The following is a 21088-nucleotide window of genomic DNA, read 5'->3' on the forward strand; positions in this document are numbered from 1 at the left end:
AGTAATTGCCCCTAAACTTAATAATTGGTTCTGTCACCTTTAGCAGCAACAGATGCAACCAAACGCTTCTTATAACTGGAGATCAATATTTCATATTGCTGTGGAGAAATTCTGACCCACTCTTCTTCTTTTCTTTTAAGCCATTCAGAAGTGAATTTTCATTCATTCTTCGGATCGTTATCTTGTTGCATAACCCAATTATGCTTGAGCTTCAGATCACAGACTTTTGTTCAGACATTCTCCTGCAGGATTTTCTGTTAGAGAGCAGAACTCGTGGTTATTTCAATTGTCACAATTTGCCCAGGCAGTCATGTGTAAACTAAACACAATTTTATGCTTCAGGACTGTTTTTTGCCACTTGCTGTGAGTGTTATGTCCCTAGAAGCATGTACAAAACACTCTAACTGTGTTTGTCACTTGCGAGTGCTGTGTACTACTACCACCAAGTTTAACTGTTGATGTGACGCTCTTATTATAGAGTGCTTTGTTATCTTTACACCAGATGTAATGGGATCCCTGTCCTCCAAAAAGTTCCACTTTCGACTCTTTGGTCCACAGAACATTATTCCAAAGGGCTTGGGGATCTCAGAGTGTGAGATGAGCTTTTATGTTCCTCTTGGTTAGCAGTGGTTTTTGCCTTGCTGCTCTCCCATAGATTACATTTTTGCCCAGTCTCTTTCTAATGGTGAAAGCATGAACACTGGCTTTATCTGAGGAAAGCAAGCGGTGGTCGTTTGGGTACTTTTGTGGATGAGTCAATACTGGATGAGTCGTCACTGTGTTTTTTGAGGAAGTTTGATAGACTGAGTCTTTGCTGTTCCAAGATTTCTCCATTGAGATAATGGCTCTCATAATGGCTCTCACAGTGGTTTGGAGTCCCAGAGCCTTAGAACTTCGTAACCCTTTCCAGACTGCTATTTTTCAATAACCTTTTTTTCATCTCTTCCAGAGTTTCTTTTGATCATGGCATAGTGTGCTGCTTGTTGAGCCCTTCTAGCCTACTTCACATTGCTGGAAATGTTCTATTTCAGTGGTGTTTAGATTCAACACAGCTTTAGTGACTGAATAACTAAGGGGACAAGTTTTTCACACAAGGCCAGTTGGTGTTGGATAACTTTTTTCCTTCAATAAATGAAATGATCTTTTTAAAACTGTATTTTTTGTTAACTCTGGCTGTTTTTGTACTTTTTCACAGTATTGTATATTTTCTTTCAATGGAAAATCTCCATTCAGAAAGCTGTGCAGTCCAGGACTAGGCTCAATCCCTGTCCGAGAAGCTAACCCATAGTGTTTAGTAGCCAAAATAGTCTAAATAGCGTCTCTGAGTTATCATTCATCTCTATAAAGTGCATTATGCTTTTAAAAAAAAGGTTCTTCAAGGGTTCTTTAGTATACACAGTGGTTCTATATAAAACCCTGAACACTCATTTGCATGCTTAAATGGTTTACTAAATATTTCACTTGAAAAACCATGGTTTTTCAGAGGGTAGGCTTAACTCACCATATTTAGGTGCTGTCTGTAAGCAACTATTTACAGTATGTAAATAAACATAAGTAGAATTCGGTTTGCACAATTGGTGTCCATTTGCCTAGACATCTACAGAAAGCCTTAACTCACTGCCTAAAATGCTTTACTCATTGCATATCTGAGTTTCAAAGCTTTGAATCGATTAGCAAATCTGGTAGGAGGTAAATAAGAAAATATCATGAAAACACTGGAAGAAATTCTCACCGTTAGAAGCTGTGAAATCAATGGCCACGGTGAAATGGATCTGAGTGCTGGAAAACAGAGGTGGAGGGGAAATAAGAAGAAGAGGGAGAGAGGAGAAATAAGAAGAAATAAGAGAAAAGTCACAGATTTCAAATCAAGCACTGCTTGGAGAGGCGAGAAACAATGACGAGGAGAGATTGCATTGAGCTCATACAGTCCTATTCATCTCAAAGCATAAACTCTCCATTTCTCTAGCCATTGCCTCAGCACAGAGACCATCTGTCTGAACAGCGAGCGCAATCAGCCGCTCCCTGCGGGTGTGTATTGTGCTGCTCTTCTCTCACCTGCCATACACTCCCTCCTCAATACCATCCCAACAACCCTTCAGAAGCAGCTGTGGAGAAACGCTGCTCCATTGCAATGATCAGTCAGTTTTATCGTCTTCATCACCTTTATTTATATAGCACATTTTCTGTGATCAGGAGTGCTTTACAACCATAGAGCACAAAACACTTCAAACAGGAACCACCTCAAGACTAGACAGTGGATACTATTTGTCACTTGTAGCAATACATTTAAAGCTTAGAGTTGCAGTTACTGCCAAACAAAAAAGCCTGATGTCTTTCAATGCTACCTATTCCTCACTTTTAGCTCATTGAAACAAGCAGAAAAAAAAAACAAGAGTAGATTGTAACCCTTCAATCGATACCACATAGTATGCATAAGGATATATTTTTTTTATGATTTGAATTTAATGGACCATTGTTGCGTTTACCATCTTGTTTTGCAGGGAAAAAAAACATCAAAAAGCCGTTTGATTTGAACCTGTTGGTGCAGAATATAAATTGTATGTAGACATAATTTATTGCACAACTATGTGATTTAATTATGTAATTATATATAAATAATTATGTAATTACATATTTATTATGCCTTTACCTATGGAATAACATATAGAGTCAAAGTTAACGTGTTGTTAATGTCCTTATGCACTATATTATTAATTTTTCTAATGTTGTCAATGCATTTTCCTATCTTGACCCTTTGAATCAATCATAGTTTCATAAAGCTGAAGTTGGCTTTCTATTTGCCAGCTTCTTGTTCTTTTTTTATTTAAAATTTGCCATTTTACCTTAAATGGCACAGCAGTTACATTCTCCCATTCCACTTTAAATGGTGCAGCAACTAAGTTTTGCTGCCAGAATGTAACTGCAGCACCATTTAATGCAGACCGGCAAATCTGAATAAGAAGTCAACATCAGCTTTGTTGTAGTTCCAACCTAAAGAGCCTAAAGCCCAGCTCCTTGCACACTGTAGCTTGAACCTGCTACTGCAGCTCTTTCATTCAGATAGAGCTTTTAAATGGAGTTCTGTTGACGGATCTCTTGATAAAACCGAAGTTTCCAGCTACTGCCAGAGTGAATCACAGTAACATCTACAAGCAAGATTCAAGACTCAAGATTCAAGGCAGCAATATCAGTAATATCAGTAGGATTAGCACTGGCGGTCAGCAGACTATGTTGGACAAAGCTTGTGAGAGAACTATAACTAAGCCTACGCACAGCAAACTAACAAAGGCAACAGCAAAGTAGAAAACTACAGTTCCGCTCAAAAACAAGACATAATGTAGTAGTATGACAGTGAGGGGCTACAATTCAGTCAGAACTTGCAGCCACTGGTCCACTCACTGGTCAAATTTGAGCAAATAAGACAAATCATTTAGATTAAGCGTGATTAACAACACAAATTAAAGTAATGTGATTAATCATGATTAATTATTTTAATCCTTTGACATCCCTAGTAATAATAGTCATGTAATTGTGAGGTACCATTTTACAATGAGTGCATTTACATGCACTTAATAATCTGATAACTGCAGAAAATCAGATTGTGTCAGTAATCCAATCAATGCGTTTACATGCACTTGAGTAATCAGATAATGGAAAACTCCGGGTCTACATGAGTCAGGCAGTAATCAGATTTCTGCTTTGCAACCAGCCAATGAACTTACAGAAGAAGACGTGAGGTAAATGTAATGTAAAACACCCATTCATTTACACTTCAGCTCCTTCTTGTTATTTTTCTTAATTTGTCTTCTCCGGATATTCATATTCCAGCTCACTTTTGCCCTTTATTTATGTGTCTTGTTGTAAAGTGGTGCCAATCATGTAAATCAAATGTATAAAATAACAATAACTCTGGACTTCTAAGCATTAAATATCTATATTCAAGAGGGAACATTTCCTTCTGAAAAACAAAAAAAAAACACTGTAAAGAGTGGAATATGGCAGCTGTTGATTTGAAGTGTTTCATCTAACCTATTTTGTTTGCTTTGCATTGTAATTTTGTTGAATAAAATCAGTTAAATTGCTGGCAAATAGAATGTAAATGTAAATCATTGTATAATGTAATATACTGATTACTATGTAATTAAATACATAATTTTGTAATCACATTTGGATTATATAACAAGATGACAATAGTAACTCTCAATTTCTAAGAGATAACAACAATAAGACAACATATGAGGCAGCACTAAGTGAACAGTGAGTCAGCAACACGTAAGCACATTAGCATTATATTCAAAGACAAGAGCAAGACTGAACATACGGAGGAGATGAATAAGTTTTACCAGCCTAAACCTTTCTTCAAGCCTTTACAGAAAAGAAAAAAAGGCTGCACAACAGATCTCAAATCAGCCTGCAAAGGGCAATTTGTAGCAACACCTGCAAAATCGCCCTCTTTGTTTCCCCCCAGCAGAGCGCCGGTCTCAGGACAGCAGGGGCTGCAGCCCAGAAGCTGATTGCAGCTGCTTGTCCAACAGAGAGCCTGCGTGGATCACGGCTTATTCCATTCACCTGCCTCAGACAGCTCTCTGGAGCTGCCCACGGACTCCGCTAACCAGCCATTACAAATTTATGAGGATGTCAGCGCTTACTGCGAAAGCATACCACTGACAGATGTCCAGAGACACAGTGTAAAACCTGTCAGCTCGAGCCAGCAGGGATTAGAACTGAAAACATACTGCGTGTATCTCAAAAACACAGTGGTGTCTAGTTGCTACTGTGCAACGTTTTTTACACCAAATGCTTTGCTCAGCCTTGGGAAAACTGTGTATCCAAAAATTCTATTTACTTCCCCCTTTTGGCAGAACGTTTGGTTCATGACTTGTTCCCAAGTCATGAATGCGGTTTGCGCATTATTCAGGGCAGCTCAGTGCAGCGTTTGTGAGAGAAAGAGAGTTCTCTGAGGGAACTGAAGGCATGCCGAATCACTGGGTTCGGCTCTAGTCGTGCTGGGCAGAGCTTGCAGTGCCACTGAGAGACCCCAGAATATAACAGCAGAGCTAAAGTCTCTGCAAAGCCAAAGTTGAAGTGAGTTTATTAACCATTTTTGTCTTGGTGGAAGTTACTGTTCTCTGCTGCTTGAAGCTGTGGACAATACTTCTGAAGGTTCTTCATTAGTAAACCTAGGTATTATTTTGGAAGATCTGTACTTTATTCAAATTAAATACTATAACTCAATTACACTATTAAGAGAAAAAATATACTTTTTGTTGCTTTTTAATTTTCATTTAGACCTCATACATTTCCGAGTCCAGGAGTACTATCATTGCAAAATCAAAGTGCTTGTATCTAATTCATTTATGTGAGAGTTTATTGAGTGGTGTAAATAAACATATCAATACAGAGACAAGATTTCATGTTTTTATTCCTTTAAAAATGGCAATTATGTATATCATTAATATTTTTGTGTCAGAAAAAAACATAATATATATTTTGGTCAGAAATCTCAACAATTGAATACAATATCAATTTTTCAGTGTTTACTGGGTCCCTGCTTTATTAAAGATTTGATTCTTTTTAGGAGATTTGCTTATGCAAAATTTCTTTTTGTCTATTTCCTTTTTTTCAGTAAGGGCTTCTTGACAGCTACACATCCTTTCAGACCCACAGTGTTGAGTTAAGATGTACAGAAGAAAAAATGTGAAGGCAGCTTAGGTATGTCTGCGTAGTAGCTTGTGTGAATGTTTTTAAAGGGAAAGTGATGTCAGTGAGAGCTTTGGGAAGAGCTTTTGTTTGGAGGTCACAGCTGTAACTGGTTAATATTTAGATTGGAAGGAGAGAAGAGTTAAAATGGCAGTAGAATCACAAAAGTAAAGTGTGGACAAATTAAATGCTGAAAACTTTGATATTATATGTAGTGTTTGAGGTTTTTGTGCAATTTCCTGTTAAATGTTTTCTGCTTTTTTTTTCTGACACTGAAAAATGAATAACTTAATGGCCGTATTAACTGGAAAGTAAAAAAAAAGAAGCTTAATGGCCATAATGATTGGATATTAAAAATGAAGGGTGGTCTCTGACTTGTGCACAGTACAGTACAATCAATCAATCAATCAATAAATAAATAAATAAATAAGCACATGTCCTAATTCTTAATTTTATCTGTTGAAATGGTCACTTTTTACTTTTATATACTTGAGTGCAGAGGCGTAGATTTAAGAAGGTGGGGAGCACATGTCCCCTTATTTTATTAAACCTAGAAAAGAGCTTCTACTTCTACAGGAGTACTTCTATTTATGTCTAACTAGGGTTGCCAGGTATCTGCTTTTGGACCAGAGAGTCCAGTTTTGAGTGGATATAACACCTAAACTACTGCTGGAGTGTCTCTGAATGTCAATACATTTTGACTCAAATATATTTTTGGTTCTTTGCCTCCACTTACAATGAAGTAACTTTTTTTTTATTTGCTTCCCATGGTTACACTTAATTTTGTTACACTAAAGTTGCTGTACTTTTTATGGCTCTGATTTCTGACTACTTATAAAGAGTGTCTCTCAAAACAAAATGTTCACCCAGAGCCCTAGAAGGTAAATGTAGGATAGCATGACTGTGACAACATTTACATTATTCTTATTTGTGTACTACTAGAAATCATTATGAAATATCTATAATTGAATCAGGCAGTTCCTCTGAAAAATCATATTTACACAATTCCCCCTTATTCCAAATCACTGCCGTTCTACTTTACAGGAGATTGTAAAAACGTTCTTTATTTTTAATGTCAGTTAATATACAGAGACTTTAATGTTAATGCAATTTGGGAGTATTTCTATTGGTTCATTCATGGAAATTTCACACAATGTAAAGCTGCTGTTTAAATGATGAAAATAAAAAGAGAAAAACTAGAGGTACTTTTTTGTTTGTTTGTTTTTTTAGACAGTGACAACATGTTTGGGTTCTGACGTTTGTGTCTTTCCTTGTGCACTGGAGCATTCAGGTTTCAAGGTCACTTGTGCTACTATTTTTAGTCATGCAACACACTTCTGTGTAAGAATGAAGGAAGATATGTTTAGCTTTCTGCCAATTTAGCACTTTAAAACCTCCAACTGTATGTTATTCACACCACAAGAACATTGAACACATGTTGATAAGACTCTGACTGGGAGGTGTGGATATTTTGCCCTCTCCTGAGTGCAAAGCCACCAGGAAATGATGTCAGGAGCACAACAGTGATTAGTAACGGTCACTTATCTTCATTCTTAGTGCTCGGACCATTGCGAGGCTTTTCGATTATTGCTGATTTCTCTGAGGAGAAAGTCTAGGCTTGCACATTAATCTGTGTTAGAGTGGACATCTCTTATACTGCAGCCTCTGGCTGAAATGAGAAAGTTTCACAGGTTGCCAGTGATCGAAAATTACAATAGGATTTATTTCAATGCTCTTATTTATGAATGTCACATTGTGTATGAGCTCCATATCTGATTTAGACAGAAGCTGCATGGACACTGTGCTGGGAACTGCGCAGAGCAGTGTTCTTAGTGAATATGAACAAAATGTACAGGTGAGTACTGGTATAAAAAATGACCCCAACTGACTATTAGTCATCAATCTTTCTACTGATTTGTGATGCATCTCTGTCTCACACACATACACACAATGGTTAAAGGATTCACTTGAATGCTCAAGATCTAGAAACACTACTATGCTCTGCTCAAGCCATCTATTCAATTTGCCTGCAATAGGTTATGTTATGAATACAAATGCTGTTTGTTTCTCTCTCAGTGATGAATTGGATCTGGCTTCTTGGACAGTTCTCCTAGCATGCTCTTGGTCTAAAACAGTGGGGAACTCTCAGGGCTTCCAGTCTTATGATTTCCGTGTGACAAAAACCTGTAGTTTTTAGGTCATTTTTATTAAATATAATCATCATACTGTTTACATTTGAACTTGAGTATATTCTTATATTATTAAGGTTTGGTTAGGTTACATTTCTGAAATGCCCAACGGAAAATTGTCCAATCAGGATTTTTTTTTCTGTGTGGTATCTAGGTAGATACAGCCAACAAAGCTTTCCCATGGGTTAGGACTTCAAGAGCAGAACCAAAGGCCAACTTAGGAACTGACAGTGGAATCAACCAATTGTGCTTTGATTTATAATAGGTGGGAGCAATTTTTGTGAGAGGTATTCAACTAAAATTTGCAAAGGTGCAGTTACATCAAATGTATTGCTTACAAAGCTCAGAATAAACAAACTAATGCAAGTGATGCTTAACCATTAATACATAAATCAGCTGCTAATAACTAATAAAATACAATAAAACACTTAAAAAAAAATCTGTACATTTTTTTGGTATATTTCTTTATTTTTAAATATATTTTTACAATATAATAAGCATTTTAATATTGCGTCACCATTATCGATTTGTAATTAAAAAAGTAGAAAATCATATTTTTTAAATGTATGATTAACATTTTTTTATTGATTTTTATCTTAAATTTATATAAAGACATTTGCACTTGTTTTGGCAACAACTTAGCTATCCCTTAACCCCAACCCATCCACTCCAACTGTGTCATTACTGCATTTATGAGATGACCAGAAAAAAAAAAGATGCCATAGAATGGAAAACTGTATCTACATTGGCGTCGTTGAATAAGGACAGTTTGGTAAATGGAACTGACATACCATGAACCTCAAACACTGTTATCTCCTCCTTCAAATGCAAATTCCGCATTTGCAAAAGAGGGAGGCAAAATGGCCTATTCCAAACTAAACTGTTACATAATAGTCTTGACTCATTAATATTTACGGCCTCACAATTTACATACACTAGCCCACGTCCTACCCGGCAGTTACTGTAAAGAACAAAACAACACGGAACAGCAGCAATGAAAGTGGCAGACTGTGCAAAAATGTACTGTTCCAGGCTGTGAAGGGGATGTCAGCACTTTTCATACCCTTCCCAAAGAACCAAACTGTCAACGGGCATGGCTGATGCTCATCTTTAAACAAGGCTGAAGTTGCCCTATTCACCAGCTTCTTAATGGAATGTTCCATTCCACCTTAAATGATACAGCTTGTACAAGCACCAGAATGTACAGTGCCAGAATGTACCTGTGATGCCTTTTAAAGTGAAATAGCCAACTTCAGTACCAGTTGTTAGTTTGCTTTGCACATTTCACTCTGGACACTTTCTCAAATCTTGGACAATATCGAGCAGCTTCACTCAGCATTTCACACTGAAGAGATGGAGGGGCAGTTCTAACTTTATTAGCATGACAACCCCTACTGTAACATGAAGCAGCAGCCATGCTGTGTGACTTTACCCACTTTTGGACTGTTGAAGTTAGACCAGCTTAAATTGAAAGTTTCATAGTGAACTAATAACTTTAACTTACTTTATGTTGTTGCTGAGATCTCAGCAAGTAGCTAGTATAGGTAATGTTAGCTAGTAGCAAGCTCCTCAAGCTCAAGTAACTAGCATAGCTAACTAAATAGTACAACAACCTGATTTATTTATATGGAGGTTATAAAATATATGTCATTACATATGTTATACGCTTAAAACATGGAATGTCTTTTACAAGCCTCAATGATCCATGTTTAATCTTGAATGGCCAAAAAATGTTTATGTGAGGCATCGTTAGCTTAGCGCCATCATACTCATACTCATCCTATACAGATGCTAGTATAATTAGCATTCGTGTAGAGGTATTTTACACGAATGCTTGTTTTTAACCAAGTTTTGACATTTATGGCCCGAAATGTAGGCCTGTAATAGTCAAGGTTCGCCACTGATCTAAAACAAATGTGCTGAAGCTCCATTCAGTGCAGAAGCCCTGATTCCTTTAGGTCATTTCTTTTCAAAAATGCAATTAAACATTTAATAAACTTGCTAAGGAATGGCAAAAAATTTGACATTAACTTTTATGACTAAGGAGCACATGGATTGAGAGCCTTAATGGCCAGCTTTATAATCACCTGGTCATATTCAAAGATTAATGAAACCTTCAGTTTGCCGTTTCATGAGAATTCTCTCTGAAGTACCTGGATGTCATTTAGGCCTTTAGTCTGTGGTAGTAAAGATACCACTCTGTTAGGAGAAGCTGAGTGGTTGAAACTTGCTGTGGAAAGAAGTCTGACAGTATAACCAGCACCAAAGGTCAAGAGCTGATGGCAGGGAATGAAAACAGTGGACACTCAACAGGAAAAGGTTAAAAGCGGATCAGGACGTGTTTAAATGCTGTGCATGAGGGACAGCAGTCTGTCGTGAATCGTTTGAGAGTGAAAGGTCAGCTACATCCTTCACAGTTAAAATTTCCCCCTGTCATTGCCTCTCTAGCTCTCATATGTCTTACATCTGTTACCTGCTCCTACACCTGTGGCTACATAATATATTACGTATTAATCATTAGTGTAATATGGGCTTTTTCCAAATATTGACATTGCAGCAGGAAAATACAGTACTGTGCAAAAGTCAGAGATCAGCCTTCATTTAATTAAATTCCAAAATGGCCATTTAATACAAGTTATTCATTCGTCAGCATCTAGAAAAAAAACATTAAGCATGTTCAACTGACAATTCCACAGAAGCCTCAACAACTAAATATGTCAATATTCAGTATTTAATGTGTCCACGTTTTCCCTTTATTACAGCTTCCACTCGTTTCAGGAGACTCACTTTTAATTTTTTAAAGAAATCTGCAGGGATATTTTTCCACACCTCCAGAGTTCAGTCTTGGAAGCTGGTTGAATTTTCTGCTTTTCACAATTCAAGTGATCTCAGATACAGTCAGTGATGTTGAGGTCTGGACTCTGGGGTGGACAGTCCATTATTCTGAGAATACTGGCACCTTCTTTGTTTGATTTCCAAATTTTCTTCTTTTGTGTCTATTTCTTTTTCTCAGTAACAGCTTCTTGACAGCTACACATCCTTTCAGACTCATAGCGTTGAGTTGTCTTCTCACAGTTAAAGGATGGACAGAAACACCTGTGGATTTTTTCAGATCTGAATCAAGAGTGGAGCTTGATTTTCTCCACTCTCTCAAAGATGAAAGCTTTAGGTTCTGGTCTGATGGTGATAGTGTTAGTGGTCTACCAGGTCTTACTCAGTTGTTCAAAGTCCCATTTTCTCGGTATCTTGTAATCATTTTTTGACCTCCAGTTTTGGAAACTTCTGCTTTTTTCTTTTGACTTTCCTTCCTTATGCAATTAGATTATCTTATAATCTCCTCAGGAATGAATATCCTGCACCTATCGACTGTTTTAAATAAATGGAAATCAAATAAATAATGGGTGGTCTTGGGGTGGCTATTAATTAAGTGTAATCAGTTATATGTATTAAAGAAACATTTAAACAATAGCACATCAACAAGAGAAAAACAAACTTAAGTTCCTTTGATAACAGATGCTGGATGCACTAAGAAGTTCTGCTGCAAGTTATTCAGTATTTAAGTAGCCTTTTGATCTGGTAATTTTATATTTTTACTGAAGTCATTTTTTAAATATTTTTTTAGAAAGTTTTATTTTTACAGAAGTGAAATGCTTTTAAAATAAACAGGGGTTCAGGCCACCTTGCCCACCTCTGCCTCTTGGTCACAGACTCCCAGAGTTTCTCTAGGTACTTTGTGTCATTTTGGCTTCTGTTGCTTTCCACATTTAGACAAATTTAACTATAAAAATATTGCAATGTGACTGACTCTCAGCATCATTCAGCCCTGCCTACACCCTCTATTCCAGACTGACTGACACAGTGAGAGCAGAATTCGGTCACTAGCTGATGTAGGACACAGGAAGACCTGCAGGCGTGGGTCATAAACCAGGGCAGCCACCGATCAATAGGAAAACACATGCAGCGCTGAGATAGCACAACCATTAGAGCACTTTAGAGCTGTTATCAACTGCAGTAATATGAAGCCAATTATTATCTAGAAAAAGACTTAGGTTAAGAGATAAGGTTCACCTATCACCACCGTCCAAAGAAAAACCCGTATCTCCAAAATGGTACATGTACAGGAGAGGGCAAAAATGCTCTTTACTTTCAGTGTAAGTTAATGAATCTCTGCTCTAATCTGAAACGATTTTATTTCAAGCTATTTTGGAGCATTTCTATTGGTCCATTCTTCATGAAATTTTCACACAATGTGAAGAGCAGCTGCCAGTGTCAGATGATGTAGAAAAGTAAAAATGAAAAAAAAAATGGAAAAAAATTAAAACCAAATGTTTTTCTTTGATCAGTGATGTTATGTGACTGTGTGTCTTCTTTACCATTGTCCAGTACAATGGTTTCTGGTTCTTGTAAAAAAAAAAAAACAATAATACAAACTATGATACAATTTGTCAGGTTTGATGTTCAGTCAAAGGCACGGTTGAAGTAACAAAACTAAGCCTAGCTGAAGTGTAATGACATTCAAAACTACTGAGTTACTGAATGAAGGCACTTATTACTTATCAGGTGAAAATGTGTCTGTGTGCCATTCATTCTCATGTAGCTTTGTCCAGTGTCCAGTGAAAATATGTAGAGTACTGTGCAATGGTGTTAGGCACTTAAGCACATTAATTAAAACCATTATTCTTGGGAATAAGCATGTGTGTGCTTGTAAAAGCATTGTATATTAATAAATTAAATGTGATTAACATAAATACAGTAAAGCATAATATATTTGTGTACATATATATCCAAAGTGCTTGTGTATATCCACTTTTGGATATGTTTTTGAAAATAATACTACCTGATGTATGGAAAACACATTTTTATTTATCTAATAAAGTTGACTACTGACTTACTTTTGAGTATGATGCCCTTTTAGTGACAGCAAGTGACAGCAAACACATCTATAAATGACAGGCAAAGTTGTGGGCAACTGATGGTGAGTAAGGAAGCACAGTAGACTGTGCCAGCACATAAAATCAATGTCAGGGCACGTCTATGTGGAAAGAGGCCAGAGACAGGGAGATTAATGTTTTCCTGCAATCAACACTTCCATTTAGAAAGTGAGCCTTTCATCAGAGCAAGCTGGAGAAGACCCGGCAACCTGAAGTGATGATTACTGTACTCACGACAATAGCTCTGTTTGTTGTGTCTGGCTGTGGCTGTGCTGTTGCCAACGTTTTATGTTCTTCACTGATCCTGTACACACAGAGTTGCCAGTTTATGATGTACATCTATCTTATATCCACACCCATTGGTCAATTACCACATACGTGGAGACTGTAGGTTTACAATCACTGACTGCAGCCCATTATCAGAGACAAAAGTGTAGTAAATGTGTGCTGAATGCATAGCCAAGTTCATATACCATTGCTACTTTAGTGATCCTGGTTCAATTCCATCATGAATGCACTAACTTAAATATAACCACATTTATGACTCAGATAGTCATTTCAGTGTTTCATACCAGATTCGTGTGGATTTATGGAATCAGCTAAACCAGTTAGCTAGGCTGCTATCTCTGTCTCTGTCTCTCAGGGAACCAAATACCAATATAATGAATAAATACAGCCCAACTCAAAGCAGATATTACCAGATTTCAAAACAGATTTAGAGACTATGGCTCATCTTTTTTCATGCCCAATTTGTGTCTTCTAGCCTTTCATCAGTGGTCAGTTTTTGACCACGGGACCACAGGTAGCTGGATTTCTTTTGTTGGTGGGCTGTTCTCAACCCAATAGTGAGATGTTTAAAAACTCCAAGCACAAACCCTACTATGATGGTGTCACCGTGGTGCTGAGAAAGGCCCAACACTCAAATAATATCTGGTCAGCAGTGATCCTGTGGTGGTCCCTTTCCATTGAGGATGGGGTAGACGGGGCTAATAAACCATGCAGTAACAGACGGCCTACAGCCAGAAACAGAATATTCACAAAGCACATTTGGTTTCTGATAAAATGTCCAATAAAGATGTAGGTACAGAGTACATCAGTAAAACCCCACCAGCTCTGCAACTACAGTCCAATAAAGGCTAAATTTATGTGAAACATTTAATATTCATACACCGCTTCCATGTTATGATGCATTTTCACACCATTTTATAGGCCTACTGTGCAGCGCAAATTTGAGGACTGATATGGAAAATGCCTGTTCAAATTGCTTTGACACTTTCATCTATGGAAAGAGTAAGGAACGCAGAGAAGACAATCATTTTGTTGTGCTTATGTGTGTGTGTGGTTTGTACTCACCCTGCCTTGATGTAGTCAAGGAAAGTGTGTTCCGCCTCCACGGAGAATGAAAGCAATGTCACCTTGGGAATTTAAGAAAACAGAAAATTTACAGCACTTGCCACCACACAGCATATGTCCCACACACCACATCTGCCTCGTAACGACCCGTCAATACGACAACACACACACTTACACAAGCCTCCGACTGCCAAAGCAGTGCATTCCTGCTCATTAGTATTGTCATGACAAAAGGAGAAGCCTAGCTGTGCTACAGAACAGGCAGATGACGGATTATTCGCACGAGTTCAATTACGCAGCCTGAGTTTTCCACAGATGCATTCTGAGTCGTACAATTACAACACAGCTCAATGCAGGGCCTCTCACAGCATCATCAGCCACAACAGTACAGTCTAAGCAAAACACTTATGCACTTTCAAATAATTTGTTCTAGCACATCAACAGCACTGAAGGCTGAGGAAACAAATCTATTCTCCAAATCTGAATGCTAAACATAAACTAGGGGTGTTAAGACATGCATATTAATATTCATTTCTGCAAACTGGGTGTGGGACAGTACATGGTGTGAATCAAATGCAGTTAGATTTCATGCTATAGAAATATTTGTGATGTCACACATACTGACATAATATGTAAAGATTGCACTGTTATATTAAAAACACAAAAACATTTGTTGTCTTCAAAACACCTGCTACCCTTCACCAGGTGCTACAGTCTTGTTTTGGCAGTTTGACAGAAAAATAGCAAAATGAAAGTTATTTATTACTTCTAGGGGTGTAACAGTATGCACATTTCACACTATGATACGTATACGATGCATTTTTTGACATGGATTTACAAGAGAAATGCTAACATAACTTCTGTGTTTTATTTATTTCTTAATTTGTTTCCCAAAAACACATGTTGTATGTGTTTTTGGCAAACATATCCGCATGTAGCTATTTGTTTCGTCTGATCAGAATCGCTGCTTACATCCTGTGTGGCGAAGCAGTTGCTGTGACTCATATAACACAGACATTTGGGTGATGTCTTCACAAAACAGTTAGCATATCTGAGGTATTAGACTATTATAGACTTATTATAGTATTATAGACTTTAAACCCCTCATTAAAAACGCCAAACTCACTCTCAGTCAGACTGTGTAGTTCAGCTCAGGCCAAAAGGCCAAAATAAAGAAAAGAGAGCCTTTGGTCAACAAGAAAGGTAAAACCAATACAGCCGTTTGGAAACACCTTGGCGTCCAAGAGTCTGATGAAGAACAAGAACAAATACTGCGCAATATTTGTTATATGGTGGTGTCTGCACCGCAAGGCAATACAATCGATTTGTTTAATCATCTGAAATTCAATGTTAAAAAGTTTTTTTTTATAAGTCAATGAGTAATCATGTTAAATAATTAAATAATCGTGATCTAAATATTGACAAAAGTAATCATGATTAGAATTCCTGCCCTAATCGAGCAGCCGTAGTCGGCACTCAAGCCATAATTGAGAAGCCCAAGTTGGCTGTGTGCACTCAGATGGGAACCTGAAGTGTTCCCAAACTGGAGATAAATGTGAGGATAACTTTACATCCTCCAGCTATAAAGCTTGCTTTTTCAGATTGCTATTTCAAACAACCTGGCTAATCATCTTATTTTTAAATCATACCTAATTATACAGAGTGTAAGTGCTCCACCATTTAAGGTGGAATGGAAAATTTGAAAAGAATTAAAAGGCAAATAAGAAGCTAACTTCAGCTTGTCTAGTGTAGGCCAGCCACACCATACTTGTCCAGTTCTGAGAGCTGTGCAGTGGAGTATTTTTACATAGATGGTTGTTAGTTTTAGGAATGTTATAGATTGTGTTAAGTGGAAATAAAGAAACCAATCCCAATATCACCCATTTTATAGCATGAAATCACACCGTATTCATAGCATGTATCGTCTCATAACAACTACATATATATATATATATATATTAACACATGTATTGTAACACCTGTAATTACTTCTATATAAAATGTATCATGTCACGCTGCAAAATCAAAATACATATTGAATTGTGAAACTTGTGAATAGTAATACACCCTCCACATAAACAGATGGAGACTACATATCATCATATATTTCCATTTATGATGTTTTGTTTATTCAACACAATTTAAAAATTTCACATTGTGTGAACAATTTATGATAAATAAACCAACATAAACGGTTCAGCATTAATTGTTATTAAAATATATTATTGTTATTAAAATTTGTTATTAACTTTTAACATGATTAATTTGAATACTCAAGTATTGGTTTGTTATGATCGTATTCAATTCTCTGTTTAGCATTAAAAAGCTTCAATTTTTTCAAGCCACAAAAACTGTAGCCTAAACTACAACACATTTCATCAGCAAGGGCCTTTAGATAGAACACTTATTATAAATATATCGCACTCTTTAATAAAGGCAGCAGTGCTGTTTAGAATCATGAGTTCTATATAGTACCTTTTCATGCTTAATGTGTTCTCTGCATGGTGAAACAGTTCATCAGATTGATGGAAAATGTGTTCTCTATGGTTCTGTATAGAACCTTTTTTAAAATGGTTCTACATAGCATCAAAAATGGTTCTTCTATTACAAGCTTGACATCGTAACAATAGCAAAACCCTTTTTGGTGTTATATCGAACCATACAACACATTCTCCTTCAATTTGAAGAACAATTTCACCATGCAAAGAACTATTTAAGCTCACGGAAATTCACGGTTCTATACAGAACCACTGCCTTACTAAAGAATCCTTGTAGAACCGTCTTTGCTAAGTGTGTATTGAAAATGTTCAAATTAAATAAAATTAGAGCTAGTTTGGTTTGTTGCATCATGCTGGGTTTCCACATCACCTCAGCTCAGAACACGACAAACTGCACTGTGGCTGTTGAAGCTAAAAGAGCAGCCCTAATAAAAATACATCTAAAGTAATGGATTTTTTCCCTTCATCCTTTCTGACAGTGATGATGTATTGTTTTTCCACATCCATCTGACTGAACTGTTTAGCTTTTAAAGGCTCTTTGTAGAGCTCTGTAATGTCTAAAAGCTCTCACGACTGCTGTAAATGTATAGTTTTTCATGGCAAAGACAGACCAAAAAGTATGTAGGGCAGACTCACTGTTCCAGAGTTGATGTATCTTCTTTTCTTTATTTTCTTTTTGGCATTCACCACCTGAAAACCCACAAAATTACATATGACATAGACATTTTAGACAAGCTGAAAGAACAATAGATGTGTGAAATCTCTTCTCACAGCTGTCATATCATAACTACAAAGAATCGCTCCATTCACTGCAGAAGAGGGTGAAGCAGAAATAACATGCATCTATACAGGAGTCTGTTTCAGCTGTAACACAGCAAAACCTGTGCATATCAAACATTAGGTATATTCTGCACATACAGGCTTCCAGAAATCATACAGGTGACACTACACAAATTGAGTTCACAGCTCAGCAAATGAAAGGAATATATTAGAGAATCATTAAAAATATAATTACAAAATCTCTTCAATTGGTCTACCTAGTTTGTTGGTTATAGGTTGTTCCATCCAGGGATTAATACAGCGTCTACCTAGACTAAGTCTTAGTTGGAGGCAGGTCTCCTGTCTATCCCAACAGGTAACCAAGCTAAAGTCCTTACTGAAACTAGTCCAGGCCTCGATGTTAGAGCGCTAGGGCTGACGCAGATTCCGGGTTAGTGCTGTTTATGTTCCTAACCTTTAGCTTTCAGATGAAAAATTAAGAAATTTTGGGTTCACTTTATTTAATGCACTGAACTGGCCTTACTTGGCCTAGCTAGGTTGTTAGTTAGAAGTATCTGTCTGTGTGTCTGCCTGTCTAACACAACCATTCAAAAGTTTGGAATCATTTTAATATAAAAAAATTTTAATATTAATATAAATTTTAATTGGTTGCAGATAAATGTACAAAAGCAATGTGCTAGTTCTGCACAACCTAAAGGTTTCAGATGTACGATTAAATTAGAAGGAAGTTATAAAAACATTAAGGAATTTCATTTGTCCAGAATGATGAACAGAGTTGTAGAATATTCCTATTAAATTCATAAATTCCTAATTTTTTGTTTCCAAAATAAATGAATTGTCAAATGAAATATGTGGAAAAGGTACATTTACGTGTTTATGGTTTATAATATTTTCTATTATAGAAATAAATGTAAATATATTACATATTTTATATACAGTGAAATGCCTGGGATATGGCAAATGATTCCACACTTTTGAATCCTATACTCTATAAAAAAGGTGCCAGAAAGCTTCTTTGAGTGATAGAAGAACCACCTTTAATTTCCTAAAACCCATGTTTTAAAAAAAAAAGATATGTAAATGTGATGCTTAAAGAATCTTCTTATAACACACAGGTTCTAAGAATTCTTTCAAAAAGATTTACATTATGTGGAGGTTATTTAAACTTTTAAAAGGTTTTCTATTTTTATATCCCAACCAAGAAAGTGCCTAGTACTAGCCCTGTGGGCTTTTTTTGTACCTTCCCTGCACTGTTTTGTTTATTTCACCCTTAGATATTCACTATGTTTGTCTGTTGTGCATAAATAAAAACTAAAAAATAAACTTTTAAAAGGTTATTCACACACACACACACACACACACACACATCTCATATACAAAACAAGTTCTTTAAAAAAGTATCCACTGAAAAGTTTCTTAAGGGAACCAAAAATGGTTCTGGAACAGTGATTTTTAAGAGTGTAGTGTAAGTGGTCTACTGGTCTACTGCCTGTACATCAGACAAGTGGGCTAAAATTAACCCCTAAATGGCCAGGGCCTAGTGGTGGGCCCAAAGTTTTATTACACACTTCTTTAACCCAATAACAGCTCAGCCAGTTTGCACTGAAGTCCATGTTATTACTGAATAAGTCTTAGTATGTAGTAAGCCTGGGATTTTAAGGGGTTCACAAGCATACTTTAAACTTAAACTGGTCCAGGTCACTGGCTAATGGAAACTTTTAAATTGAAAAATCTATTAAGGATTTTCAGGTAAATATTATTCAATGCACTGAAATCCACTAAATCCCTCTTTTTGACGCATATAGGCTGTAAATTATAGGCTTTTAGTCAGTTAATTATACAGTGTCTGAGATTAATAATGCACTCTCTACACTATATGGAGAACTTTTTCAAGGAACCTCCTTAAAATACAAAGGTTCTATACCAATCAAAGGATTTTGCTAGAACCATTCTTCCATGCCAGGAATTCTTTAGGACCCCTTTTTAAAGTGTGGGGGTAAAGTGTACTTGCATGCTGGTCTACTGCTTTCCCAAAAAGAGAATCATGCTAAACCTGACAAGTCTACACTGAGACTGGTCCAGGCCCTGATGTTGTGCTGGGGCTTTCCCTGACTGATCCTGATGTTCTGACCTCCAGGAGGTCTCTCCTCCTCACTGGACCCTGCTGAGGCTGTCATGCTCAATTACACTAGCGCTCACATCCTCCATTGCCCCACAGGGATAATACCAGGCTACACCCACTCACATCCTCTCTCATACCTATGCTCTCTCCCTCTCTGTCTCTCTCTCTCTCTCTCTCTCTCTCTGTTCTTTCCAGCCACAAGAACAGTTCAACAAATACATAAAGCATACATTCATGCACCCTTTTGTCATACAGGCTGATACTGATTTATTATATAAACTGTAATAATCTCATAATTTAAGGCAACTCAGATGCTTCTTTGACCTTGATAGCTAATGAGCTCTTTACTGATAAATCATAATTCAGTATTCATACAACTTATTGTACAACCCATTTCCAAAAAATTGGGACGCTGTGCAAAATGTAAATAAAAACCAAATGCAATGATGTGCAAATCATTGAAACCCCATATTTAATTGAAAATATTACAAAGACAATACATCTAAAGTTGAAACTGAGAAATTTCACTGTTTTTTGAAAAGTATATGCCCATATTGAATGGGCAACAAAAGGATGGTAAAAGCCTGGTGGTTAATTGGCAACAGGTCAGTAACATGATTGGGTATAAAAACAGTAATCCAGAGAGGCTGAGTCTTTCAAAAGTAAAGATGGGGAGGGATTCACCACTCTGTGAAAAACTGCATGGACAAACAGTGCAACAATTCAAGAATAACACTTCTCAATATAGAATAGCAAAAAACTTTTGCTTTTCATCATCTACAGTACATGATAACATTAAAAGATTCAGAGAATCTAGAGAAATCTATGTATGCAAGGGACAAGGCCAAAAACCAGTATTTGCTGGCTGTGACCTTTGGGCCCTCACGTGGCACTGCATTAAAAACAGACATGATTGTAGTGGAAATCACTGAATGGGCTCAGGAACACTTCTGAAAACCACTGTCTGTGAACACAGTTTATCACTGCATCCACACATGCAAGTAAAAACTCTAAAACGCAAAGAAGAAACCATATATAAACAGGATCCAGAAAAATGTATTTACCCAGTCCTTAGAAATGTTACACATCACAGTGATGATCACCAAGAGTTTAAAAAACATTGGCTGGGTGACACACATTTAAAATAATGGGGAATCAAAGAGTCGACTCCAAGAGTCTTTGCTAACACAGTCGTTGGCCAAGAGTCAACCTGGATGTCACAGTTGAAGAATCAACTATTTTGGTGTCAACTCCTCATCACTATAGTTTGATGGGAAATACACTTTTGTAAGCAGGTCCCCACTTTGCATGCCATAACTTAGCCTGTTGGAGCGAGACATAGCCGCTGGAGTGAAGAAATTTCACAGGAGAACATCTTTATTGCTGTGTCTGTTTCCTCAGTTGAGAAAATGACACAATGTTGAATTTTAGTTTTGGTGTGCTGTGGTTCTTTGTCGTTCTTTGACATATTTAACATCAAACCAAAAGATATAAATGTAAGTTATACGGGTAAGA

The 21088-nt window shown here is 36.8% G+C and overlaps 1 protein-coding gene across 3 annotated transcripts in view; it reads right to left on the reverse strand.

The window, feature by feature from the left end:
- The window catches only part of cpne5a (copine Va), a 137231-nt gene that overhangs the window by 20095 nt on the left and 96048 nt on the right, over positions 1-21088 (reverse strand). For all 3 annotated transcript variants that reach the window (XM_036577976.1, XM_036577975.1, XM_036577977.1), the window contains 3 exons: positions 17308-17361; positions 14174-14235; positions 1733-1779 (listed from right to left, as the gene is read on the reverse strand). In XM_036577976.1, the coding sequence (XP_036433869.1) occupies positions 1733-1779; positions 14174-14235; positions 17308-17361 (163 nt within the window). The remainder of the gene's footprint in view (positions 1-1732; positions 1780-14173; positions 14236-17307; positions 17362-21088) is intronic.

Source organism: Colossoma macropomum, unplaced genomic scaffold (genome assembly GCF_904425465.1).
Source record: "Colossoma macropomum unplaced genomic scaffold, Colossoma_macropomum, whole genome shotgun sequence".
NCBI lineage: Eukaryota > Metazoa > Chordata > Actinopteri > Characiformes > Serrasalmidae > Colossoma > Colossoma macropomum.